Source organism: Anolis carolinensis, chromosome 2 (genome assembly GCF_035594765.1).
Source record: "Anolis carolinensis isolate JA03-04 chromosome 2, rAnoCar3.1.pri, whole genome shotgun sequence".
Classification (NCBI taxonomy): Eukaryota; Metazoa; Chordata; class Lepidosauria; order Squamata; family Dactyloidae; genus Anolis; species Anolis carolinensis.
The window spans coordinates 202,301,129-202,328,403 of record NC_085842.1 but is presented as its reverse complement, the minus strand read 5'-3'; the positions used below and the strand labels follow the sequence as shown (position 1 = coordinate 202,328,403).

Genomic DNA, 27,275 nt, shown 5'->3' with positions numbered 1-27,275 from the left:
AATCTGAATGAGGACTATGTTGAAATGTACTATTTCAGCGTGGCTTTCAACTGCATATCGTAAGTGGTTTATCCTATACTTTGTTCTTTTTTAATTCCAAAACGTCATGTACTTTCTGGATAGCCCTCGTATATTCTATTTATGAGACGGTAGCTGTAGGTAAAGGTAAAGGTTTCCCCTGACGTTAAGTCCAGTCATGTCTGACTCTGGGGGTTGGTGCTCATCTCTAGTTCTAAGCCGAAGAGCCGGTGTTGTCCATAGACACCTCCAAGGTCATGTGGCCGGCATGACTGCATGGAACGCTGTTACCTTCCTGCCGGAGCGGTACCTATTGATCTACTCACATTTGCATGTTTTCAATCTGCTAGGTTGGCAGAAGCTGGAGCTAACAGCGGGCGCTCACTCAGCTCCCCGGATTTGAACATGGGACCTTTCGGTCTGCAAGTTCAGCAGCTCAGTGCTTTAACACACTGAGCCACTGGAGGCTCCGACTGTAGCTGTAAACACCCATAATCTCACTCCCATTTTGATGGAATAAGAATTGATTTTATCAACAGTTAGGCCCTAGACATAAAACCCAAAACTGCAATGTTGACAGGATTGAGACATTTAATGTATAAGCCCATATCCCTGGTTAACTGGTGGGACAGTAAACTATGTTGATGCAGAATCCTATCAATGGCACTGAAAAAAGGCAAAGGAAACAATTATTGGTTTTAATTAATACATTTATTTTAAGATGATTTTTAGTTGACTTTAATGTGCCACCTGACATGGCAGGTGACTCCTGCTCAATGCCCAGGGGAAGGCGAAAAACCTCCAGGGTCTTTGGCCAATCTGCCCTGGAGGAAAATTCCTTCCCGACCCCATAAGTGGCAGTCAGCACCACTAGCCCTGGGCATCCCACGAGCAAGAGCCATACGCAAGCGCCCCATTCCCACCATCCCTTTCTAACTGTTGTTGTGTGGGAGTCCAAAGGCCACCCTGCAAGCGCCGTGGTTCTCATCCACAGGAAAAAACACCCACTACCTGAGTGGTGAAAGAGCATTCCTATATTCATGCATTTCCTAACTAAATTGATGGGTACAGCTTAAGTATTCCTGATCCAAAATGCATTGGCCCAGACATGGTTTGGATATCACATACCTATATTGCTGCTGCTTCTGCGTCTGCTTCTTCTTCTTATAATTATCCCACCTTTTCTCTCTTACGTGAGACTCAACGCAATCTGTATGGGACACAACTCTATGCGTGAAATTAAAACTGGTCTGATTTCTCTGGATTCTTTTCAAGATATCAAACATTAGTATTTTTCTCTCAGACATTTTCCGGATACAGAATAACTAATATTGAATGTGATGCTATCATAAGAGAATGGATGGGTTACAGTTCGATTCAGTTTCCAAAATCCCCTTAATATTTGTAAAGGATAGCAGACATGAAAATAAACACATTAAAACATAATTGGTGTTTTCAGTGATTAGTCTGAACAGCAAGGAAAAAAAGTTCAAGAATCTCTATCCATCTCCATAAAGGACCTACCTCTTATGTATCTATTTCCATCCCTGTGTTGTTGTTGCACATTTCCCTAGAAGCATATTATTTTGACTTGCCCTTAATTATATTTTTTCTTACGTGTTGTTGACGTTCTCTCTCAGTAAATAAAAAAATTGAAGATATTCTAGCCAAAAGCAAAGGTTAAACATATCTCTAAAACATCACTTTGGGCCTGTTAAAAGGAAAAGGAATACTCTAGAAACACTATAAAATAGTTGGTCTTTGGGAATCAACACAGATTGGTGATGTTTTGCATTTTGTTCTCCCTGAAGATGACACAATATAAAAATAATGTTTCTTACCTAACTAGAGGAGTTGCTATGCCTTGCTTTCTTACCAGACTATTAATGTAATTATCTCTGCCACCTGTCATCAAATAATGAACCATTGAGAGATTTTTTTGCATTGAACAATTCCATCCAAATCTGCAAGGAAGTAACGAAATCATCAAATAACTGTCAAAGCATCACAGGGACAATTTTCAAAATTCATTTTCAACCTGCTAAAAGGAAAATAAATCAACCAGTATCTAAAAACTTACAAAACGTTATTGATTTGAAAAGACCAGAGAGAGAAAAAATCCAGAAAAGTGATGATCAATAAAAATTTGCAATGTTTTGTACTTTGCTCTCTTTGAAGAAGCACCAGTACAAGAAGTATTGTTTCTTACCTCGACGTTTTGTTATGCTTTGATTCTTGAGCTTGTCAAACTATATTCATATAATTATCTCTGTGAAATATCATCAGATCATTGGTTATCAGCCAATCTTTTTGTACTTGACAATCACTTCCAAAACTTCAAAGAAGTCACTAAGCCTTCAAATACTCGTTGAACCATCACCGTGGCATCTCCAGTGAGTCAGCAAGTTAAAATGAAGCACTTCTCTCTCTTTTGTAATTTAAGCTACTGAAATCACACAGTTTAATAATAATAATAATAATAATAATAATAGTAACAACAACAACAACAACAACACAGAGGGTACTCAGGACGGATTACAGAACACACATACAGCAAACATTCAATGTTGTTATACAATTGACAAGGACAGACAATACAGACAGAGGTAAAGACATTTCCCATCTTTCCATTTCCAGAATCTTGGAGGCTGTGCTCAACTCTGGCCACTGGGCATGCTGTTGCCAAGGAGCTTTGTCATCCTTAGATGTCCTCCTAATCGATGTCCTTAAGGGCACCTTTATTACCTCTCTGCTAAAAGCGGTACCTGATGGCGGGTGCTCACCCCGACCCGGGTTCGAACTGCTGACCTTTCGATTGGCAGGTTTTTCTGTAGCAAGTGGTTTAGTCCACTGTGCTAACCCCGACCCTGTTTAAAAAAATAGATGTTTTCATTTCTGTGTCTCTGTTAAAAGACACAGATGTCTTCATTCCTTTCAGCTCACTCGACCTTTAAAGACTTTGACTTGCAGATCTCTTAGGAATCTGGAAAGAAGGCCATATATGATCAAACAAATGCTAAACATCAGAGTTGCTTTTGGAGCTTTCTTTGAAGAGGGCAGCTAGCAGGAATGGAACAATGACCTTTATCTGCTTTCCCCGCTAATAAATTGTTACCGGTAATTGTATAGATGATAAAATTTTCATTACATTCTAATCTTTAATTCTTCCAGCCAATGCTTGAAGTCAAAATTGACATTTTGCTTCCGTTCGTCTCTAGTTCTTCTTTTCTGTTCAAGCATGTTTCCATTCTGAATAGAGAAATAATACTTAGGTACAGCAATCAGCCCTGATAAAATATTGTGCCAGGCAAAGAAATAAACTGTCAATCTTTAGGTATTAGAAATAATAAAGTGCTTACCTCAGCTCCTCGATCACTTTCTTACAGTCTCCTTCATAATGTACAACTGCTATAGTTAGAAAACTAGGCAAAGTAAAGTATAGACTTTGGTCACTGTGAAATATTGAAATATTTCAACCACTGTATTTTTCCCAACCACTTTTAGAATACACTTGTTTACAAAACGCATTGATTTGTAGTTATTTCAACTCATTTTAAATTCCTAAAAAAGACATTATATACAAGTACAAGTTGAACAAATAAAGCCTTTTACAAGCCTAAGTATTTTCCAGGCTATGAATTCTTCCAGTTAAGCAACTTACTTCATAGATTTACCAACATGTTTGTTAAGTTCACTGGAGAGACTTTTTACTGTCCCGACACTCGTCTTATTCTTTACATTATGTCATTTTTGTTACACATTCCTTGCTTTTTGAAAGTTTTCAGATGCTAGAAATTTCATGTTTCCAGCAAAAAAAAAAACTAGACAAAATTAAGGACATACTTTGGCAACTGGAAATAGTAACATAACTACCTCATCTGCCGAATTCCTTTCTTCTAGTCTCTTTCAGACAATAAAACATTCTGTTAAAGAAATGAAGTCTGTTTCTTATTTTTAATACTTTTTTTCCTTTTAGAAAAAATATTATTTTTTATTTTATCATTATTCAATACATTTGTTATATATTGTTTGTTCTACAGCAGACACATAATATTCAATACAATGTACCATACGTTAACTTTTGGCATCTACTGTTATTTTTATGCTTATACATATTTTCTATCCCTCCCCACCATGTTTAAGACTTGCATGTAACCACTTTGTAGTTAACTGTTAACTGTTACACATCCTATGAATTCTTTCCATTAAGAAACCTACCGCATGGAGACCTACCCATATATTGGTGAAGTTGACTGGAGAGGCATTTTCCCTTTTCAGAAAGCAGTCGTGTCTTTATCCTATATAGGATTTTGTGAAACATTTGTTGCTCATTTAAGCTGGTATGAAACATAAAATCTCATATTTTTCCAGCTAAAAATCTAAGCAGAATGAGGGATAGGCTCTGGCAAATGGAAATATTGACATACTCACCTCATCTACCAGTTCCTTTTCTTTCAGTCTCTTTCAGACAGTAAAACTCTCTGTTCTGGAACTGGCAGCATTTACCTCCCAACTGCCAGCCTTACCATGTTCTTTGGGCACTGAGTGCAAAATTCAAATCCTAGAACTGAAGGTTGTTTCTTACCTTTCATCTGCCATTGAGTGTACCTCCGTTTCTTAAAATCTCATATACTCTTCACATAATTTATCCCAATTCTTTGACTATCATGAATAGCAGGAGGATTCAAACTTTGACCATACAGTTCTCTCAGTTTCCCTAATAAGAGATCAACGAACGAGAAACACGGAAGCTTACCTGGAAACCTCATGTTCTGAAACCTTTACAGGAAAATAAGTACTTTGTTTGCTATGTACTTTTATATTACACTTTTTATAGAGCATATATTATTGATCCTGTCTTTCCCCCATTTTCTTCATCCAGTCAAAGGAACCTAGATGTTTCCATGGGAATCCTTTGCCTTTCTCTCCTTGGCTTAACTATCACCAAAGAACCATGAATGCATCATAATGGAAGCATCACAGATGGCATCATAATCATTACTGTGGGGGCAGGATCATATCATTAGGAGAGGCAGTTGGCCAGAACTAAATTTATTTCATTTTTTAATTTAATTCATATGCCAGCTTTCTACCAAAGTGGGACCCAGGGATGTTTCCAGAAATCGCTATTTAAAAATATTTACAATAAAAATTACAAGCTGTTAAAATCGCTATGTAAACTCTTTAAAGTAGTGGTTCCCAACCTTTCTTTTGACCAGGGACCACTTGACCAGGGACTAATCTCCAACATACCAAAAGGATTACGAATCAGTTTTTGGTCAACTTTAGATTCAGTTCGGGTTTTTTGGGGTGCTTATTCAGAAAATTGCATTGGATAGACCCCATCAGCTCTTATTTCTGATGTAGAATATATGCCATCCAGTAGTCGCCATCTGTTCACCCACAGAAAACCATATTTAAGAATCTAGAGCTGATGTGGCCTATCAAATGCAATTTTCTGAATCAGCACCCCAAATAACCCCAGGAACAGGCCTAAAATCAAAGACACCAAGGCGCTCTCACTTCCAGGTGCCACATGGAACAGCTCTGCTCAAGGGGAGGGAGGAGAAGAAACAGCAGTCAGGAGGCTTGTTGTCGTGCCTTTCGTGGGTAGTCAGCCTCGCCTTTCCTGTCATACCCATTACCTTGGCACTATAAGAGGGTTTTGTGAGACCAGTTGCTCTCATTGCAACGGTGTACTTACGATGAGGCCTTGGACCATATTTTAGTTCATGGGGACCACTGGTGGTCTATGGACCACAGGTTGGGATCCGCTGCTTTAGCAATAGGTTAGTTTTACACTGATCCAGTTTTGGGAGTGTTGTGTTGTTATGTGAGTTGAGTGATTGCTGTAGTGTACGTTCATGTTCAGGCTTTCTTTTGTGAGAGTAGATTTTGCTTTGGAAGTGCACTGACTCTCCAGCACTTAAACCAGATCAAAGTGCTGTGTGTGTGTGTTTGTGTGTGTGTACACAAACACACACTAAGAGAAATGCTCAGAGGAGCCTACGCAAATCCCTTCCTGTCTCGTTCCAATGCAATGCTGTTTTAATCTGGTTTCTGCAATTCAGGTCAGATAGTGAAGTGAGTCAACAAAGAGTATAAAGAAAGGAAGAGCATCAGGATACAGCAATGGAGGATACAGCTTTAACTCAGTACCAGATGCTAACATTAGTTTTCCCGATACAGAAAGAGTAAGGGTCTAAATAGATATACTTTTGGTATGTAGGGCCAACCCAAGTCCCTTTTTGCATTATGATGAAATTGCCTACTCATTCCAGATACAATGATCAACTAGATAGGGAGCTAAGTCTTTCCCTCTCATTGGTGATGAGATAATTGGAAGAAAATAGTCTAGTTCACAGGGACCTCACCACACTAGAGTAATTATCCTGTGTTTTCCTCCTGCAGAATTCTGGGGCTTATAGTTTAGGGAGGGGCCTTAAAACTGCTTATCCAGAGAGGTCCTGGGCCAAACTCAACTACAAATCCCAGAATTCTGTAGGGGACAGCCATAGGATTTAAAGTGGATAATTGCTGTAATGGTGCTCCATGCAGTCATGCTGGCCACATGACCTAGGAGATGTCTATGGACAATGTCGGCTCTTTGGCTTAGAAATGGAGTTGAGCTTAGAAATGGGTTTGTAGTTTAGGGAGGGGCCTTTAAACTGCTTATTCAAAGAGGTCCTGGGCCCCACTCAACTACAAATCCCAGAATTCTGCAGGGGACAGACAAAGGATTTAAAGTGGACAATTGCTATAACAGTGCTCCATGTAGTCATGCTGGCCACATGACCTAGGAGATGTCTATGGACAACGCCGACTCTTTGGCTTAGAAATGGAGATGAACACCAACCCCCAGAGTCGGACACAACTAGACTTGATGTCAAGGGAAACCTTCACCTTTATTAATTGCTGTAATATGATGAGGTCCACACTGCACTCACTCTGCACAGCTCTCCTCCAATGCCGTTTTGCCTTCCTCCCAGCATCTGCCACCTGAAGCAACCACTTCTACCTAAGAGTGGTCAGAGGGATACCCCAGCTATTTTGCCCTTAAAAGTCCATCTGTATTTGTCTGCAAAAGAAGCCAAACCATAGGTATAGCCTACTGTAGCACTCTAGTAGTATGAAAGCACTAAACTTCTCATGGCATCATCCTTCAGCATCCTGAGACCTCTTTACTCTTTACTCTTTACTGAACTTCCAAGGGAGTTCTAAGTCCCTCCTCAAATTATAGGTCCTAGGATTATACAGAGTGGAACCTAGTTCTTTGTTGTACAAATTTGCTATGACTATATAGATAAGATACACACTAGGGACCTCTTCACACCGCAATTGCTGGCAAAAGTGAATGATGGATCTTTATTATGAGATGAACAATGCTTGAAAAGAAATCAGTGCTTGATAAATATGAGACTGTTGTTGAAATTCTGCTTCTAGTTTATCAGAGCCATTTATTTGGAAACCATGCAAGAAAAATAAACTGTAGACTAATGGTTCTCAACCTGGGGTCCCCAGATGTTTTGACCTTCAGCTCCCAGAAATCCTAACAGCTGGTAAACTGGTTGGGATTTCTGGGAGTTGTAAGCCAAAACACCTGGGAACCCACAGGTTGAGAACCACTGTTGTAGATCTCTAGATAATGTTGCACTGCAACTTTGATGTTTCCTTCTATTGACTTTGGGAGCTTGCTAGGCTTTACTAGGAAGCTGATCTCGTTTTTGGGGTGTTTTTTTGTTTTGTTTTTTTGCATTTCCATTACCATTATTTTGTTTCCTTCAGGAATTTTCACGTTTCCATCCACAAATTCAGCCAATGTACGAGCGACTGTTGAACAACAGAAAAGAGTGGAAGGCCCTGGCTGATGATTACGATGCAAACATGAAAGCTTTAGAAGAAAAACGAAAGGAAGAAGAGGCGAAAACAGTTAATAGTAAAGGTTAGAAAAGAAATACCAGTAAGGCTACATCGTAGAATATTTTCTCCACCTTGAGGCTGCTGGTTTATAATCATCAATATTTTTATTGTGTTAGCCAAAAGTCACGAGAAAAAGGTAAAGAATAGGATACTAGGGTTAAAAAATGACAGAAGACATCAAACAAAGTGTTAAATGGCTTTAAGTAAGGATCTCATCACATTACCTTTGGGCTCCATCCTGGGACGCTTCCAGGACGGAGCCCACCAGAGCCCACCACATGATGCAGGGCTACCTCCGGTAGAGCTCCATCCTGGAAGCATCATAGGACAGAGTCCTGAGAATCTGGGAAGCTTCCCATGTTTTCATTAAGTAAGTTAGGGAATGTGTGGGGAGAAGTTCAGCAGCGATAGATTCCCCCATGGGATGAGGAAGGGGTGATGCAGGGTGTGGGACAACTTTTTCCCCTCGCTGCCTGTCAGATTTGCTCTGTTGTTCCCCAGTTTGAGGACCAAAATGTGATGAGGTTCTTAGGTCTACCTGATAATAAGATGTACCTGGATAAAAGTACAATCTGGAATATCAAGTTTTTGTTTTAATGGTAATTATGTATGTTCTTTCTCCCATAGGTGCCATACTAACTTGCAATGGAGAAAGTGTTCCCCCATCTTCAACATGTTGCATAATTTAAGCCCAAACTCAGCTATTTCAGACATGATGTATCACAGAACCTAGATTTCCTTGAAGAGCATTTTTAGACTTAGTTGTCAAACAGCAGAAGTAAATGCTGTAGCCAGAAGATGGTTATGAGAAGCCCTCCTTAAGCAAGAACTCTGTTGCCCCACGAGGAAGGAAACCTGTACAGTCTCAGAGGTCTGGCAGCTGCCTGATATATTATTTACAACAATTCCATAGAAAATGTTTGTTTTGGGATCCAAAGCAACTGGTTCTTGCATGAAATAAAGAAAAACAGTCCCACTTACCATCATCATAATGATGTTTGTTTATACCCTGCTTTTTCTCTCCACAAAGGAAATTCAAGGCGGCACCTATCCAAAGCATTGAAGCAGATTCTGCCCCATGTGCTTGCTTTTCTGCCCTATATAGTTTTCTCTTAGAATTGTAGAATCATAGAGTTGGAAGAGACCTTGTGGGCCATCCAGTCCAGCCCCATTTTGCCAAGAAGCAGGAAAATCATATTCAAAGTGCCCCTGATAGATGGCCATCCAGCCTCTGCTTTAAAGCGTCCAAAGAAGGAGCTTCCACCACACTCGGGAGCAGAGAGTTCCACTGCTGAACAGCTCTCAGTTAGGAAGTTCTTCCTAATGTTCAGGTGGAATCTCTTGTAGTTTGAAGCCATTATTCCACGTCTTAGTCTCCAAGTATCTTACATTTCTCCCTGTTGCACTTCATTTTGTTAGTTTTGGCCCATCTCTCCAATCTGTTAAGATCATTTTGAATTCTGCTCCTGTCTTCTGGAGTGTTAGTTATCCCTCCCAGTTTGGTGTTGTCTGCAAACTTGATGATCTTGCCTTCTAACCCTTCTAACCCTTCATCTAAGCCATTAGTAAAGATGTTGAACAGAACTGGGCCCAGGACCAAACCCTGTAGCACTCTTTCTACACAACAGAGGATTAGGAACTGTTTGGAAGGAAGAACTAGTACTTATTCATTGACAGAGTTTATTTTCATGCGATGAAATATGCAGACACAGACATATTAGACAGACTAAACAGATGGTAACATTTTAAATTTGGGGTTCAAGTAAATTGTAATTCACTGCAATCAGGTATTCACTATGGGTTTAAGCTGAGTATTAATACATTTCTAGTTCTGCAGTGCCCACATTAAAAAATTTTTAAAAGGTAAAGGTTTCCCCTGATGTTAAGTCCAGTCCAGTCGTGTCCGACTCTGGGGGTTGGTGCTCATTTCCATTTCTAAGCCGAAGAGCCAGCGTTGTCCGTAGACACCTCCAAGGTCATGTGGCTGGCATGACTGCATGGAATGCCGTTACCTTCCCGCCGGAGTGGTACCTATTGATCTACTCACATTGGCATGTTTTCGAACTGCTAGGTTGGCAGAAGCTGGAGCTAACAGTGGGCGCTCACTCCGCTCCCCGGATTTGAACCTGGGACCTTTCAGTCTGCAAGTTCAGCAGCTCAGTGCTTTAACACACTGCGCCATCTGTGTGATAAGTTAAATGTTCTATTTGTATGCTATTCAGAATGAGAAATAAAAAATAAAAAACTAGCTCAGTCGTTCTTCATTTACATAGCAGAACTATCTGGAATTGGTCCAACTGAAATTGAAAGAAGTAATCGCATCACAACTAACATTATCTGCATCAGAGGGAATTTCAAAACAGGTCTAATGCTATAACAGCAATTTGTTCATGTTTATTTTAATTTAATTTTTTAATCAAAAAGTTTACTGATCTCAGTGTGCCAACAAACGGGTTGGTCTCTCTTACTCAATTCCTAACAGAAAGGGAAAAAAAACCTCCAGGATCTCAGGCCAATTCCTCTCTCTCAAGATGGGCTGAATAAAGTCATGACTTGAATACGTATAATCTTAATACTTCTGGAGAGATCTTTAACATTTAATTTCCTGCAAAAGCTGGATGAATTATAGAATCATGGAGTTGGAAGAGACCTCCTGTGCCCTCTAGTCCAACCAACTGCCAAGAAGCAGGAAAATTGCATTCCCTACAGATGGCCATCCGGCCTCTGCTTAAAAGCCTCCAAAGAGGGAGTCTCCACCACACTCCGCGGCAGAGAGTTCCACTGCCAAACAGCTCTCACAATGAGGAAGTTTTTCCTGACGTTCAGGTGGCATTTCCTTTCCTGTAGTTTGAAACCGATGTTCTGCGTCCTAGTCTCCAGGGCAGCCAAAAAGAAGCTTGCACCCCCTTCCCTTTGACTTCCCCTCACATATTTATACATGGCCATTCATCTTGTTGCATAAGACTCATTTTCAGAGACTAGCTAACAAATGTCCTGACAGACTAGGTTTGAATCTGCTTCGACAACAAGATTCCACTGATTTTTTAAAAAAGATTCTGCAAATGTTTTTGCAATTTATGGCATTTTCTTGCACTTTGTTTTCTACTCTGCCCCTTATTGCTTATGGCTAAACACAGTTGAGTCCCATATCAGGAAAAAGACCCAAATTGTATTTATTTAGTGATCAACTGCTTCACTATTTTTAACTGTTATACCTGACAAATAAGCTTGTCATATTCCCCCACCCTGTCTGCTAGGCACACTAATGCAGGCATCGTGCAAATTGGATCTCAGTTATGCCAAACAAATATATTAATAGCTGCAATAGTATCATTGTTCTTCTTTAAAGTCTTGAATCAAACTCCTGTTTGCAGTGTTGGTGGAGTGGAAAGTCCCACTGGGCTGACATGGCTCCAATTGCCCCTGCAGTGATTTCCATTCAAAGACCTGTCCTCTCTCCTTTCACCACCGATTCTTGGGTAATTAATTGCAGAAGTGGGGAAAATGTCATATTGTTAGAGCAAGGGTCTAGATTCCCATGAGACCTTCTTGGAGTCTGGTTTAGTGCAGTAGTTCCTAACCTGTGGTCCGTGGACCACCAGTGGTCCGTAAAAACTAAAATATGGTCAGCAGCCTCACCGTTACTAATACACAACCCAACCAAAACATTTCTTTTCTTGGTGTCTTCATGTTTAGGCCTGTTACTGGGGTTATTTGGGGTGCTGATTCTGAAAATTGCATTGCATAGCCACATCAGTCTAGATTATTAAATATGCTTTTCTATGTGTGAGCAGATGGCGACTACTGGATGGCATATGATCTGCATCAGAAACTAGAGCTGTTATGTTCTATCTATTGCAATTTTCTGAATCAGCATCCCAAAAAACTGAACCGAATCTAAAGTTGATCAAAAACTGATTCGTACTAATGTTTTGATCTGGTCAAAGTGGTCCCTGGTCAAAAAAAGTTTGGGAGCCACTGGTTTAGTGAGAGGGAAATGCAAATTTCACCCAATTATCTGAAATAAAATATGTATTGATGTTCTTCTGCACAAACTTGACTTCAAAAAATATAGCAGTAATTCTAGTCAAGCTTCTTTGGCTTTCAAAAGACTTAATCTCAATGTCAACAGCATTATAGCCCTTCCATTCCTCCCATTTTCCTTCAGAGATATATCCCATTTATTTTAATGGGACTGCCTCCAAAAAAGGAAAGATGCATAGTAGTGCAACTATCACTCTCAACAACATAGACTTAGAATTGATTTCATCAAAACCAAGGTCCTAGACATAAAGCTTAAAACTGCAGTGATGACAGAATAAAGACACTTAAAGTGTAAGTCCATATCCCTGGGTAGCTGGTGGCACAGCATCCATGTTGACACAGAATCGATGCAATGGCAATGGGAAAAAGGCAAAGAAAACAACAATTCATTTTCATTAATATATTTATTTTAAGATGCTTTTTTAATTGGCCAGAATGTACCATCTGACATGGCTGGTGACTCCTGCTCAATGCCCAGGGGAAGGCGAAAAACCTCCAGGGTCTCCGGCCAATCTGCCCTGGAGGAAAATTCCTTCCCGACCCCAAAACGGCGATCAGCACCACTAGCCCTGGGCATCCCACGAGCAAGAGCCATACGCAAGCGCCCCATCCCCACCATCCCTCTCTCCCCGTTGTTGTGCGGTAGTCCAAAGGCCACCCTGCAAGCGCCGTGGCTCTCCTCTACAAGAAAAAACATTGGCCACCTGAATGGCAAATATACATTCCCTATTAATGCAGCTCTTCCATGCTCATGTCATTTTCCACATCCATCTAGATGCATACTAGGTTTCCTTGTTTCCAATTATACTTTTTTTTATAAGTTGGAGACTGCCTTTCTCTATCCATAAATTAGAATTCTGAAGATTTTCTAGGCGATGCCAAAAGGAAAGGTCACACATCTCTCTTTTAACTCTGAAAAACCACCTTGAATCTGCTTAAAAGAAAATAAATTAATGTCCCAATAACATTCCTTTGAAAAGACTTCCAGAAAAATGATATAATAATTGGCCTTTGGGAATCAACACAAATTGGTGATGTTTTTCACCTTGTTCTCCTTGAAGAAGGAAAGATACAAACAGCAACACTTCTTACCTGACTAATATCTTTGTTATGTGTCTTGCTTTCTTGGCAAAGTATTAGTGCAATTCTTTTTGTCACCTATTTTCAAATAATGGGTCAAATGCTGATCCTTTTGCATTAGGCAATCCCTTCCAAATCTGCAAAGAAGTAACTAAATATGAAATAATTGTCAAACTGGGTTGCTATGAGTTTTCTGGGCTGTATGGCCATATTCCAGAGCATAGTCTCCTGATGCTTCATGGCCTGGAAAACTCACAGCAACCCAGTGATTCTGGCCATGAGAGCCTTCTACAACAAATTGTCAAACCATCATCATGACGTTTTTAGTGAGCCAGCAAGGGAAAAAACGATTACGAACCTTTCGCTCCAGTAAATGATAACAACAGTTTGGTATCTGCAAAGAAATAACTAAATATGAATTCATTGTCAAACCATCAAAGGAAACAGCAAGGGAAAAAAAACAACTACCAAGGAAGCCAGTAAAGGATACCAACAGTCTGATTCACAAGAGGTATTGCTTTCTTACCCATCATATGATCCCAGTGTCTCCCTGTCAGCAAATAGGATTTTTGAAGATATTCTAGACAGTTCCTAAAGTGAAGTTCACACACAGTTTTTTTCATTTTCAACATTCCTTTTCAGCCCGCTCAATGGAAAATAAATTAATCAATATCTAAATGGACAGAATAAAGACACTTAAAGTATAAGTCCATATCCCCTGCTAGACCAAAAGAAGGATGGAGAAAAGGTGATAAAATTGTTGGTCTTTGGCAATCAACACAAATATGTTTGAAAAAACAGCATTTATAAGAGAAATGTTTCTCACCTCACTGGAGTTTGTGTTACGCCTTGCTTTTTTGATCTTGCCAAACTATCAATGTTATGATCTTTGTTACCTATCTTACAACAATGAATGATCTACAGAGCTTTTTGCATTGGACAATCCCTTCCAAAACTGCAAAACAAAAAGTCACCAAAGCATCAAGGAACCGTCACACTCACCCATCCAGTGAGCCAGCAAGGAAAAATATCACAGATCGTTCCCTACAGTAAAGGATAACATTTCAGGACTTACCATCACATTGGTGATGTCTGTCTTCTTGAATTAATTTGGTAACTAAAATAACATTTAAGAATTTCTAAAATCTCTTGCATACCTGGAAGGAAGTCAGTAACATAGCAAACAAATGTTAAACAACATAGTTGCTTCTGAACCTTTCTAGAAAAATAGGAACAATTGCCATTTTTTTCTTTTCAGTAAACGAATTATTGCATGTATGCTAAAAATGTCTGTATAGAATACAACCTTGTCCAGCCAACTCCCAAAGTATACCTCCACATCTACTCTCTCAACATCCTCCTTTTCCCAGTTTGTTTGCACTCTGGATGGAGAAATCATTTTAACCACCGCAATCAAAGATGAAAAAAAATATTAAGGAGGGAGCCAGACAATAAAATAAATGGCAACCTTTAGGTAGTGGGGATAATGAATTTCTTACCTAAGTTCTTTGATTCCTTTCTCCATAGAAAGCTGAGGAATGTAAGGCAGAGACTTTAGTCACTGTAAATTTTGGCAATATTTCATCTTTTTTCCAGATGCTTTTATTAGACACAACAGGATTGATTTGCAGTTCTTTCAAAATAGGAAAGCTCACTTTCATGTCTACAAAGAGGTTATATCCAAGTACAAAGTGGTAAAATAAATCTTTAGCCACTTGAGTATTTTCTTGGGTGTGAATTCTTTCAATTGAGAAACTTACCTCATGGAGACTTACCAATATGTTTGTTAAGTTCCCCAAAGGAGCTTAATACCTTCCTGAAGCAAGTCTTGTTCTTTCCCTTAGACTTGTGTTACGTTTGCTGCTTCTTGAAGGTTGTCAGATGCCTGAAATCTCATATTTTCCCAGTGAAATATCTAGACAAAGTTAGGAAAAGACTTGGGCAACCGAATATCCTGAAATACTGTTCAATGGACTAAAGGAAAGCATTTTCCAAGATGTGCATTTCTCTCTCTAAGAAACATACCTCATAAAGACTTACCAACAAGTTTGTAAGGTCACTGGAAAGATTCTTATCTTCCTGAAGTTGTTCTTTTGTTGCATGTTTGATCATGGTTTGCTTCATGCTTCATCATGGTCAAAACCATGGAATCTCATACTTTTCCAGGACAAAAATCTAGACAAAGTTAGGATAGACTTTGGTAGCCTAAAATCTTGACATTCTTACCTTATCTGCTGGATTCCTTTCTTCTGGACACAAATCTGTTAAAAACTAAAGGTTGTTTCTTACCTCTGAATTGCCATCTTGACCATATCTTTTGTTTGTAAAGTGCACATATTTCAATTGCAATTTTTTCTTCAATTGCAGTAAAGGATACCACTGAGGACATACCTTCATGTTTATCATATTTGCCTGTGACATTTGTTCCATTTCTCTCTTTTTGATTAATTTCAGAACTATCATCCCCTAAATCACGAGGGTTTTTAAAGAACAAGGTGAAATTCATATTGGGAGGAGCAAAAAGGAATAGGACCATGGCTGCATTTTATAAAAAGATGGGCTCTATAGAAGTCTATGAAAGAAAAGAAATTGCGACTGGTGCTAAAATGTATAGCCCTCTCGTGAGGAAGACAAATGGAGAGGAGTCTTTAGCAATTGGAATTAACAAAGTGCTTACTTCAACTCTTGGATTGATTTCTTCTAATCTCCTTCAAAATGTAGAAATGCACTAATGAGAAAGTCAGACAAAGACTGGTCACCATAAAATACTGAAATACTTCATCTAAAAATACCCACGCATCCAGAGGCATGACAGATAGATCACTTTTGAAGACATTTGACACACTTTTCTTTTTGATGACAACTACAGTAAGAATTGTGTGTGTACAGATGTGGAAACTATAATTAACACCAAAAATGGAAGAATGGATAGTAAAAGTAGGTGAAATAGAGCAAATTAATATTTTGACAAGATATTTTTAGATGAAAGACCCTTCAGTATTCAAGAAAACTGGGAACCCTTCACAATTTTCCTGCAAGAAAAGAAAATTCCAAGATGGGGATTTCATATTTAAAGTGTCAACCTGTTACATTATATTTTACACAATGAACTAGATAATATGGAAACAACAAAAATTCTAATGCATATGACAGAAAGATATGTAAAACTTTGACAATATATTTCAATTTTGGAAAAGGAGCCTTCTTTTAAACAAAAACAGCTGGAAGATTATATAGTTTCTTTAAAGTCTAGATAAAAGTCTCCTTCAGAATGGTCAACTGCTGTAGTTAGTAATCCAGGAAAAGAAAAACATAGACTTTGGTCACCATGAAATATTGAAATATTTCAAATATTTCAAATGCAAGATTGTTTTGTTTCAATTCAGATTATACTTGTTTAGATATTTCCTACGCAACACGGGTAGATTTGCAGTTCTTTTAAAATAGGATAACTGTCATTTAGGTTAAAAAAAGAAGAAGTTATATACAAGTACAAAGTGATAAAAACAAACCTTTAACCACTGAGAATTTGTTGAGATGATTTTTTCCCAATTTAGAAAGTTACTTCATGGGGACTTACCAACATATTAGTGAAGTTTGCTGGAGAGGTTTTTATTTTTCCTAAAGCAAGTCTTATATCAGATTTTTGTCACATATTTCCTGCTTTTTGAAGATTGTTTAGATATTCCCTATGCAAAACAGGTGGATTTGCAGTTCTTTTAAAATAGGAAAACTCTCATTTAGGTAAAAAAAAAGTTATATACAAGTACAGAATTAAAAAAATAAATCTTTAGCCACTGAGCATTTATTGAGATATGAACTTTCCATTTAAGAAACTTACTTCATGGAGACTTACCATGGTAAAGTTTGCTGAAGAGATTTTTATTTTTCCTGAAGCAAGATTTTTGTCACATATTTCCTGCTTTTTGAAGATTGTCAGCAGCCTGAAATCAATCATCTCTATCTATCTATCTATCTATCTATCTATCTATCTATCTATCTATCTATCTATCTATCTATCTATCTATCTATCTCAGTCTCTCTTATTATTTTTTGTGTCATAAGTACAGTTAGTTAATAAAATTTTAAACATCCATTTAAAAACGTACCCCATAGAAACCTACCGACATGTTGGCAAAGATCACTGGAGAGGTACTTTACTTTCCCAAAGCCAACCTTAGATCAGATTTTTTTTTCATATTTGTCGTTTCTTGAAACTTGTGAGAAGCTGGAAATCTTATATGTTTTCAGCCAAAAAGTAAGCCAAGTTAGGGAAATATGTTGGCAACTGGAAATGCTGACATACCCACCTCATCTTCTGGATTCCCATCTTCCAGTAAATTTCAAACTGTGCAACTTTGTTCTTGAACTCATCTCAACTGCCAGCCTTACCATAATCTCTTTTTTTGCAATTTTCTTTTATCCCATATACTATTTATATAATTCTTTGACTGCTGTGAGTAGGAGGACTATTTTGTTGCCTCAGTTTCCCTGATAAGAGATAAATGAATGAGAAATAGAGCAAGCTTACCTGGAAAGGTGATGTTTTGACACCTTGGCAGGAAAATAAGCACTTTGCTTTTCCGTGTACTTTTATATAACATGTTTTTATACAGCATATATTATCTATCATTGCTTACTCCCCATTTTGTTAATTTAGTCTTTCCTACCATCAGAGGGACTTAGCTGTTTCCATGGGACTCCTCTGCCTGCCTCTCTCTCCTTGGCTTGACTCATCTCCACGGGAACCACGAAGGCATCAGAGAAGGAGCAGCATCACTGTTGCATCACAATCACCAGCAGCAGGGCCAGGGTCAGATATCATTGGCCTCTTTTACACTACCATATAACATCCAGATTATCTGCTTTGAACTGCATTATATGGCAGTGTAGACTCATATAATCCAGTTCAAAGCAGATAATGTGGATTATCTGCTTTGATCATCTGAATTATAGGGCGGTGTAGAAGGAGCCATTGGGAGAAGTAGTTTGACAATGCTTAGGTTATTTCTTTTATTGTAAACTGTAAACTTTTATTATTACGGTCAATGACCAGCTCATATCAAGGGCACCCAGTCCCATACATCCATATGAAATCCGAGAGGTTATATACTTCAGAATTAATAAAACTCCTATAAAACTAAATCATTGACAAAATTTAAAATTTAGGCTAAAAACTTCAATATTAATATAAACCCTTATAAAATTGAATCATTGACAAAATTCAAAATCTAGGCTAAAAAGAACATGGACTTTACATGACCTGTACGAAGACTTGAGGATTCTGGATGAATGGTTTTTAATCTTGGACATTCTTAAAATTTTATATAATGTGTTTTTATTTTGTAATGGTATCTGTTTTATATGAACTGTTGCTTTGTAGATTGTTTTATATGAATTGCTGTTTTTACATTGTTTTAGGCATTGAATTTTTGCCTATTTACTGTAAGCCGCTTTGAGTCTCCTAGGAGAGAAAGGCGGGGTAAAAGTAATGTAAATAAATAAATTAAAAAAAAACTTCAACATTAATAAAAACCCTTATAAAATTGAATCATTGACAAAATTTAAAATCTAGGCTGAAGATCATATACCAGTACCATTAAGATCCAACTCAACTCACAGGATCATCCAGGGGGAGTCTAAAGGAAGGGAGTGGGAGGGGAATACCCCTAACTGTAAATAACAACCTATAACTATAAATAGTGGTCTATATCTGCTTTCCCAACTCTAGTCTATAGATGATACTTAGTTCTTTTGGCTCTCAATCATCATCTGCCGGATTTTAATTGCAGCTGTACAGAACTTGGTGACATTATATGTCACAGCTGAGATGGTATCTGAGAGCAATAAGGTTACGTAAAATTGTCCAGAATGTCCTGGGTATTTAGTTGTCCATGGCATGATGAGACGTGTTCGAATGTCTCTATAAAACAGGCACTGCAGAAGTACATGCTCCGTTGTTTCTATCTGACCTGAGTCACATGGACATAGCCTCTCAGAGTATGGAATCTTCTGGTAACGACCTTCCAGTACTGCGGATGGGAGCGCATGACATCGTGCCAAAGTCAAGGCTCTCTGATGGTTGGCTACCTCCAACATAGTAAGATATTCCATAGGGGAGGTATGGCTCCTACTGTCTCCATTGGTGATGAAGGATGGGGCACTGGACAGATCTAATTGGTGTTCAATGTCTGTTATACGTTGCTTGACCAGGGATTTGGCCTGGTCATATCCCATGCTGGTTAGTAGTTCTGGGAATAGACCAAGAGATGCAATTTTGTGCACTATCTTCTTTTGCCAGCGGGATTGGAAGTTGTCCTTCATAGTGAGTGGGGCAAGGCCCAGAGGTGCGAGGGATAGTCTCAGCCAGTAATTCAATATTACCATCCACACCCTGGCCTCCACTCTCAAGAAGCCAGTCTCCAGGTGTAGGATAGCATTACAGACACACTTTGGAACCTGTAGGTCTGATCTTAAAAATTTGGATTGGACAGTCTCCAGTGGGGCAAAATCAGAAAAAGGTCCTATCTGGGCACCATAAAGGAGTTGGGCCATTGACTTGGCTTCAAAAAGTTTGAGAGCTGCAGGTATAAATTGCCCCCCCCCCCTTTGACCTCAGGTATTTTAATATGGCAGATGAACTCCTATATGCATTCTCAGCCACATAGCCTCCATGTGCTTTTCTGCTGCCTGAAGAGTGGAAGACTACCCCCAGATATTTAAAACATGGAACCTGCTCAATTTTTTTACCATCTATATTCCAATGGTGGAGCTTAGGTCTTTTGGCAAACACCATGATTTTCGTTTTGTGATAATTGAGTTGTAACTGATCCTCTCTACAATATTGTGCCAATGCTTTCAAAGCTCTTTTGAGGCCTATTGGTGTTCTTGAAATCAGTGCTGCATCGTCAGCATAGAGTAGGATGGAGATATGTCTCCCTGCGAGTTTTGGAGGATGAAAGTCCATGTTGTGCAATTGCTCCACCATAGAGTTAATGTAGAGGTTGAATAGTAACGGGGCTAAGATGCAGCCTTGTTTGACTCCTTTCCCTGTTCTAACAGAGATAGTGAGGTGGCCTTGAGGGTTGCATCTTATTTTGAGAGACGTCCCTTCATGGAGTCGACGGATAAGATGGAGGAGCCGTCTGTCAATTGAGGTGTCTTCTAATTTTTCCCATAGTTTGGCCCTAGAGATGGAATCAAAGGCAGCCTTGAAGTCTATAAAAGCTACATACAAGGATGCAGAGCTGTTGGTAGTGTATTTTTCTATCAGATGCTGGAGGACTAGGCAATGGTCCACCGTAGATCGTCCTTCCCTAAATCCAGCTTGTTCGTCGGCTAATATGCCTTCTTGATCTGTCCAATCCTGCAGTTTCCCTTTTAGGTGTCTAGCGTAAATTTTACTAATGATGTTAAGGAGGCTGATAGGTCTGTAATTTGCTGGATCATCTCTTTTCCCATTTTTTTTTTGTATATGGGGACTATGATTGCCATCCCCCAGTCCTTGGGAATTTGACCATATTTGTCAATGCAGGTGAAAAGTGAAGCTAGGGTGGGAGCCCAGAAGTCTAGATTGTTTTTGATGGCTTCTGAAGGAATGAGGTCTTATCCTGGGGCTTTCCCTTGCTGTAACTGATTGACAAGGCTCCTGATCTCTGTCGGAGTGACCGCAGGGCATGTTGGTAAATTTTCCAAGTCTGGGGTGGAACGGGCATTCCCACCAGTATTATCCTTATATATATCCTGAAAATATGTTTCCCGTGACCCTGGGGAGATATGGCTTCCTATCAAGGGCTTAACATAATTTGCTGTACATGATATGATGTGCCAGAAGGTGGCTGAGTCTTTAGTTTGAACGGCTTGTATGAGCCGTGTCCAGTTGTTTTTTGAGTCTTCCCTTTTTTTCTGGGCCAACAGGCGCTTATATAGTCTCTTCTGATGGAGAAGCTCTTGTGATGCCATTACTGAGTTATTAGACTGGAAAGCCTGGTAGGCGGAAATAAGTGATTTCTTTGCATTTATACATTCCTTATCAAACCAGGGTTTGGAGTGATGATGATATTGCCTATGTGGAACTATGTTGGAGCTTCTTATTCGTTTCTGGGGTTCTTGAATTATTGAGTTAAAGTTCTCCAAAAGAGCACTGGGGGATGTAGCATATGTCACACCAATCCTTAGATTCTGTAGCTGTTCTGTTGCCAGCAGTTCGGTAACTCTTTGGTTCAACTCTGGCGTCCATTTGACTCGACAGTTGGCTTTTGCAGTTGGTTGTAAGATGGGTTGATGACAGTCCACTATTACTTGGATAGAAATGGCTAATTCGAGAAGAATAGGAAAGTGGTCACTATCGAGTTTTGGCATGACTTCCAGGTGCTTGGTATGTGGTATTAGATCCCTCGATATGGCAATATAATCGATGCCGCTCATTTTGTTTCCAGAAAGATAGGTGAATTCAGCAGGGTGGTCTCCTTCTAAGGCACCATTTAATATGTGGAGGTTTAGCCTGGCAGTTGATTGAGCCAGGCATAGTCCAGCAAGATTTGATTTCTGATCCTTAGATTGTCGCCTCAAGAGGTATAGATCATCTACAGGCTCGGGAGGGGGAATCTTGTGTTGTCTGTGAAGTGAGGTGTCATCAGGGCCCATCCTTGCATTGAGGTCTCCCCCCAGGACTACTGAGGCGGTTGGATTTTGGAGTATGAGTTCAGTAACATACTTTTCCAATTCCTTCCATCGGGCTCTTGTTTGTGTTTTACTCCTCAATGGGGGCATATATACATTAACTACCATTAATGTGCAATGATGAAATTGGAGCAACACTGCCATTGCACCCGCTTTGGAGGTGGGTAGGGGCTTAGTACTGACATGTAATGAAGTGGAAACTAGAATCCCTATTCCACCTTTGGCTCTCCCACGTTTAGCCCCTTTCTCGGCCCTCACTGTATATGATTGAAAGCCATTTAGTGTCAATTTTTCCACTGCCCATGTCTCCTGAATTAGTAGAATATGGTGACAGCCGAGGAAATCTGTGAAATCTGGATCTCTAATGGAGGAGTGCCAACCAGCTACATTCATTTATTTATTTATAAATGCTCTGACTTACAAGTAGCATTGCTTGACTATCAAGCAAAAAGTAGGTGCTAGAAATAATGTCATATGAAAACTGACTGACACAACCTAGGTATCACAACCAGACACAGTGAAGACATCTGCGCTTGCACTTTGCTGCTCTGCTGCTGAATGTGTATGCCCAGTGTGCAATATATTTCACCATGTTAAAATAGTGGATGTGGCTCTTAAAAAGATATACCACATTATCACAGGATGTCTACACCTCTGGAGAAATTATACTGATTCTGTGGTATTGCACCACCTAACATCCGCTGGGATATAGCAGCCAGTAATGAAAGGACCAAGGCATTGACATTGCCAGCCCATCCTCTGTTCGGATATCAGCTAGTTTGCCAATGCCTTAAATCAAGAAACAGCTTCCTAAGATTTACAGAGATACTCGCAGGAACACCTCAGCAAGCGAGTGTCCAAAAGTGGCAGGCTGATGCCAGATGAGAGACTCCCTCTTGGGCACACAGTAGACTGGCACACAGTGGACTGGGCGACTTGGAAGGCACTGGGACCATGAGATACAGAGCCAACCTTAAGAAATAGGGCTACAAAGTGGAGTCCACGACATGTGGGTGTGGAGAAGAGCAAAACACAGACCACTTACTACAATGCAGCCTGAGCCCTGCAACATGCACAATGGAGGACCTTCTCACAGCGACTCCAGAGGCACTCCAAGTGGCCAGCTTCTGGTCAAAAGAAATCTAGTATAATGTCAGGTTTTTAACTCTGTGTTTTTTAAAATACATTACAACAGTAACCTCAATTTGTGTCCGACACAAAAAATAAACAGCTCCTTGGCTTTTGATGAGTTGAACCAGAGGGAACTTCAACAAATATACCAGATTTTTAAAAAATATGCATTGAATGTGTTTTCATTGCTTATATATTTCCATTGGATTAGCTGTTTGATGCTGTTGGACATTTTACTATGAATTGTTTCAACTATTTTGTTTTAACTTACTGTATACTTTGGGCTGTTTGGGTCCCATATTAAATAAATACGTTACTTAGTTTCCTCCCCCATTTGTACATAGTGATTATGATGAAAGCTTAGATGCTTTTGCTCTGCTGTCCTCATAAAGCTTTCAATGATACATGAATCTCAGTAAAAAGCAAGGCCGAGGAGGGAGGGAGATTGTACGGGAGCCACTTGAAATATCTTGGGATCTATTGAAGGGGGAAACGATTCAGCTCAAAATGAGAATAAGAGAAGACACTACTTTTTTTGTTAGATACCAAAAAGAAAAAAAGAACATAAAACCCAAGCCAACCCAACATTTTCACATCGACATATCAAAGTGTCATCTAACCAAGTGAGTTTTTTCATATTTTTCATCCTCCACCCCTAAAATCAGGACCACTGAGTTGTAAGAATGGCCAAAGCACAGGTAGTAGCGATGTTATTTCATTTTTTGTATGTCAGGGGAATGTTGAGAAACTGCAAGTTGTTTCTGGTATGAGAGAATTGGCCATCTGCAAGGATGTTGCCCAGGGGATGCCCAGATGTTTTGATGTTTTTAGCATCTTGTGGGAGGTTTCTCTCATGTTCCTGCATGGGGGGCTGGAGCTAACAGAGGGAGCTCAGCTGCTATCCCCAGATTCGAACTGTTGACCTGTTGGCCAGCAGTCCTGCCTGCACAAGGGTTTAACCCATTTCACCACCGGGGAGTCCTATGTTATTTCATGTGTCCACACTACTCAGAAGATGGAGGCTAAATCACGCAAGAAATGTCGAAGGATCATGGCAGCCATTCTCCTTTTAAGATTGCAGAACAAGAGGCAAGGCGAGTAGTGTCTGTTCAAGACTGAACAGTTGTGCATCCTGAAAGAAACAGGGCCAAGGGGATTCAACGGATGAGGTGAGTATTTCAGGGTGCCAAAGTCTATCCCCCACTTTTCCTAGATTTTTAGCAAGAAAAATATGAGATTTCAGGTTTCTGACAAGCTTAAAAAAGCAACAAACATGTCAGAAAAACCTGATATAAGATAGAGAACAAGACTAGCTTCTTGAAAGTGAACCACGTCTCCAGTAAGCTTTGTAAACACGTTGGTAGGTCTCTCCCTCTCATAATGAAAATAATATATTAATTCTTACTCATAAATACTATTTTACAGTATTTCCTTAAAATTTTAATAGCTTTCTTCCCACAAAATCCTGTATAGCTAAAGGTGGGGGATTATTGATCATTTGTCAGTTGGATTGCATACAACCCTTCCACACAGACAAACAACCCAGAATATAAAGGCAGAAAATTCCACGATATCTGCTTTGAACTGGGTTATAAGAGTCCACACTGTCATATATCCCAGTCCAAAGCAGAAAATGAGGGATTTTGTTGATCTGTGTGGAAGGGGCCTTAATTTCTCTTCCTTGGAGTAGGAGTTTCATTACTGGCCTGCTCTCATCCCTCTTTTTTTCTCTTAAAGTAAGGACCTCATCACATGGTCCTTGAGAAGCATTTGAAGCTACGTTTAGGGTGTTAAAAACCTATATTTGCAGATGTGTTTCCTGTAAAGCATCTTTCACTAATCCATGCTAAATTAGCAGGTTCAGCCACCAAATGCAGATCAACGACTCTCACAGAAGTCACTTCTTTCTAATCATCCTGAACATGTCTCATATCAAAGTTTTCCAAACGTATTAGTGCATAAAAACAGCAAGCACAGGTTTCTTATGATGAGCTGTGACTGTTCCTGGGGATGAGAAAAGTGCTGTGTCTTTAGTGAGGTCTGCTGCTTGAAAGAGGTAACGGATCCAAGGTCAGTAAGTGTACAGAGAATCCTCCAATTTTCGTTTGCTTCTCAAGGGAATTATCCAAAGTACTGGGTCTTATTCCATGCCATCCAATAGGTTCAGCACCATGGAAAGTTCCTTTAAAGCTCACAATGGAAGTCAAAGTGGATTTACTGCCTTACTAACAGCAGAGTCAGTATTGTCTGCTTCTCCAACCCGTAGCCCACAAAAAATATTGATCTGGGAACATAGCCTGCTGTACCAACAGAGCAGTCTATAAAAGCATCGAGCGATACATTTGTTTATCTGGTGACACCATGGTCTGTTTCCCTTATAACATGAAGCTGAGGCCCACTCATTGCACATTCCTTCATGAAGACCTGGTTCATTTTGTTTGGGACAGAATCCTTGTGGTGTTTTGTGCTTGTGGTCACACTTCTTCCAAAAATGCACAAAGGTGAGAGAAGATGGCCTGAATTTGCCAGCTCGGAGTGGAGTGTTTCTTCAACCTGTTACCTGCTTCACTGTCTTTTTCTATCATTTATGTGCCACAATAGTCACGTACGAGATATGTACTTCAAAGATATATAAAAGGGTTAAAGTCTTTAAAAGGGCAAGTCCCCCTCTGAATTTGGATGGAAGACTGGATGGAAGATTCATTTTAGGTGCAGTTTGCTATATTTTAGAGCAGTGTTTCTCAAACTGCTCCTCCAGGTGTTTTGGTCTTCAGCTCCCAGAAATCCTAGTCAGTTTACCAGCTGTTAGGAATTCTATGAGCTGAAGTCCAAAACATCTGGAGGAGCACAGTTTGAGAAACTCTGTTTTAGAGGAAATATCTGGCCAAGCCACTTCTGAGCATTCCTTGCCTAAGAAACCTCTCTATGAAATGTATGGGGTCTCCATAGGTCAACAGGCAAGTTTAAGTCATACACACAAGTCATTGCCTTATAAAGAGTTGGACCATTGGTTTGTTTTAATAATAAAAATCAGCATTCCTGTCTGGCAGAAGCAATTTCGGATCTCAAATGGCTTTCTTTCAGCTCTCTTGGGGAATATTGAAAAGGAATCTGGAAACATTGTCATGAAAAGGACACCTTCTGCAATTGAGATGTATTTCACAGCTGGAGAAATTATACTGTTTAGCTGGTATTGCACCACCTGACACCCACTGGGAAGTAGAGGCCAATACTGAAAAAACTAAGACAGTGACCTCTCCACCCCATCCTTCGTTCAGATATCAGCCAGCATGCCAATGTCTTAAATCAAAAAACAGCTTTCTAAGAACTACAGAGATACTCGCAGAAACACCTCAGCAAGCAAGAGTCCAAAAGTGGAAGGTTAAAATCTGGGCCTTCAATCCACAGCTGATATCAGATGAGAAACTCCTTCCTGGGCACGCAGTAGACTGGCCAACGTGGAAGGCACTGAACAGTACTTACCGGTATGTATTTATTTAGTGATCAATTGCTTCACCATTTTTAACTGTTATGTCTGAGAAATAAGCTTGCCATATTGTCACACGCTGTCTACTAGGCACACTAATGCAAGCATCATGCAAATTGGATCTCAGTTGTGCCAAGCAAATAAATTAATAGCTGCTTTATATAACTGTATTTCTTTAAAGTCTTGGAACAAACTCCTGGATGTAGTGATGGTGGAGTGGAAAGTCCGGCTGGGTTGCCATGGCTCCAATTGCCCTTGTGTTGTTTTTTTTTTATCATGTCAGAAGCGGCTTGAAAACATGTTGCAAGTAACTTCTGGTGTGAGAGTATTGGCAGTCTACAGGGTACACCCTGATGTGATAGCTGGGAGCCTTCTCTCATGTCCCCACAAGCTAGGACTGACAGATGGGAACTCACCCCATCTCGCGTATTTGAACCAGCAACCTTCAGGTCAGCAGTTCAGCCAGCACAGAGTTTAACCCATTGTGCCACTGCAGCTTCTCATGGTGATTTCCATTCAAAGACCTGCCCTCTCTGCTTTCACCACCGATTCTTGGGAAATTAATTGCACAAGTGAGAAGAATGTCACATTGTTAGGGCAAGGGTTGAGATTCCTCTCTCACCTTCTTGGAGTTTGCTTTAGTGAGAGGGAAATGGAAATTCACCTAATCATTTGAGATAAAAGATGGGTTGATGTCTATCTGCACATGCCTGACTTCAAAAATATAGCAGTGATTTTAGTCAAGCTTCTTTGGTTTTCATTTTAATCTCAGTGTCGACAGCATTATAGCCCTAGCATTCCTCCCATTTCCCCTCAGAGATAAGTCCATATCCCTGGCTAGCTGGTGGCACAGCAACCATGTTGAAGCGCAGTCCCTGCTATGGCATTACAAAAAAGGCGAATGAAACAACAA

At 39.8% G+C, this 27,275-nt stretch overlaps 1 protein-coding gene and 2 long non-coding RNA genes across 3 annotated transcripts in view; 1 reads left to right on the top strand and 2 right to left on the bottom strand.

The window, feature by feature from the left end:
• The window catches only part of pde6b (phosphodiesterase 6B), a 49,505-nt gene extending 39,325 nt beyond the window's left edge, over positions 1-10,180 (top strand). Inside the window, exons 21-22 of the mRNA XM_003223349.4 lie at positions 7,804-7,960; positions 8,566-10,180. Coding sequence (XP_003223397.2) covers positions 7,804-7,960; positions 8,566-8,627 — 219 coding nt within the window. The 3' untranslated portion in view covers positions 8,628-10,180. The remainder of the gene's footprint in view (positions 1-7,803; positions 7,961-8,565) is intronic.
• Positions 3,087-5,275, bottom strand: LOC134296478 (uncharacterized). Its single transcript, XR_010003226.1, has 2 exons — positions 3,378-5,275; positions 3,087-3,267 (listed from the first exon to the last, which is right to left on the bottom strand). It is a non-coding gene; the product is annotated as an uncharacterized LOC134296478 (long non-coding RNA).
• A 2,191-nt stretch (positions 10,181-12,371) lies between the features above and the next one.
• On the bottom strand, positions 12,372-18,001 carry LOC134296481 (uncharacterized). The gene is made up of 2 exons (XR_010003260.1): positions 17,733-18,001; positions 12,372-17,553 (listed from the first exon to the last, which is right to left on the bottom strand). It is a non-coding gene; the product is annotated as an uncharacterized LOC134296481 (long non-coding RNA).
• Between the last annotated feature and the right edge of the window lie 9,274 nt (positions 18,002-27,275).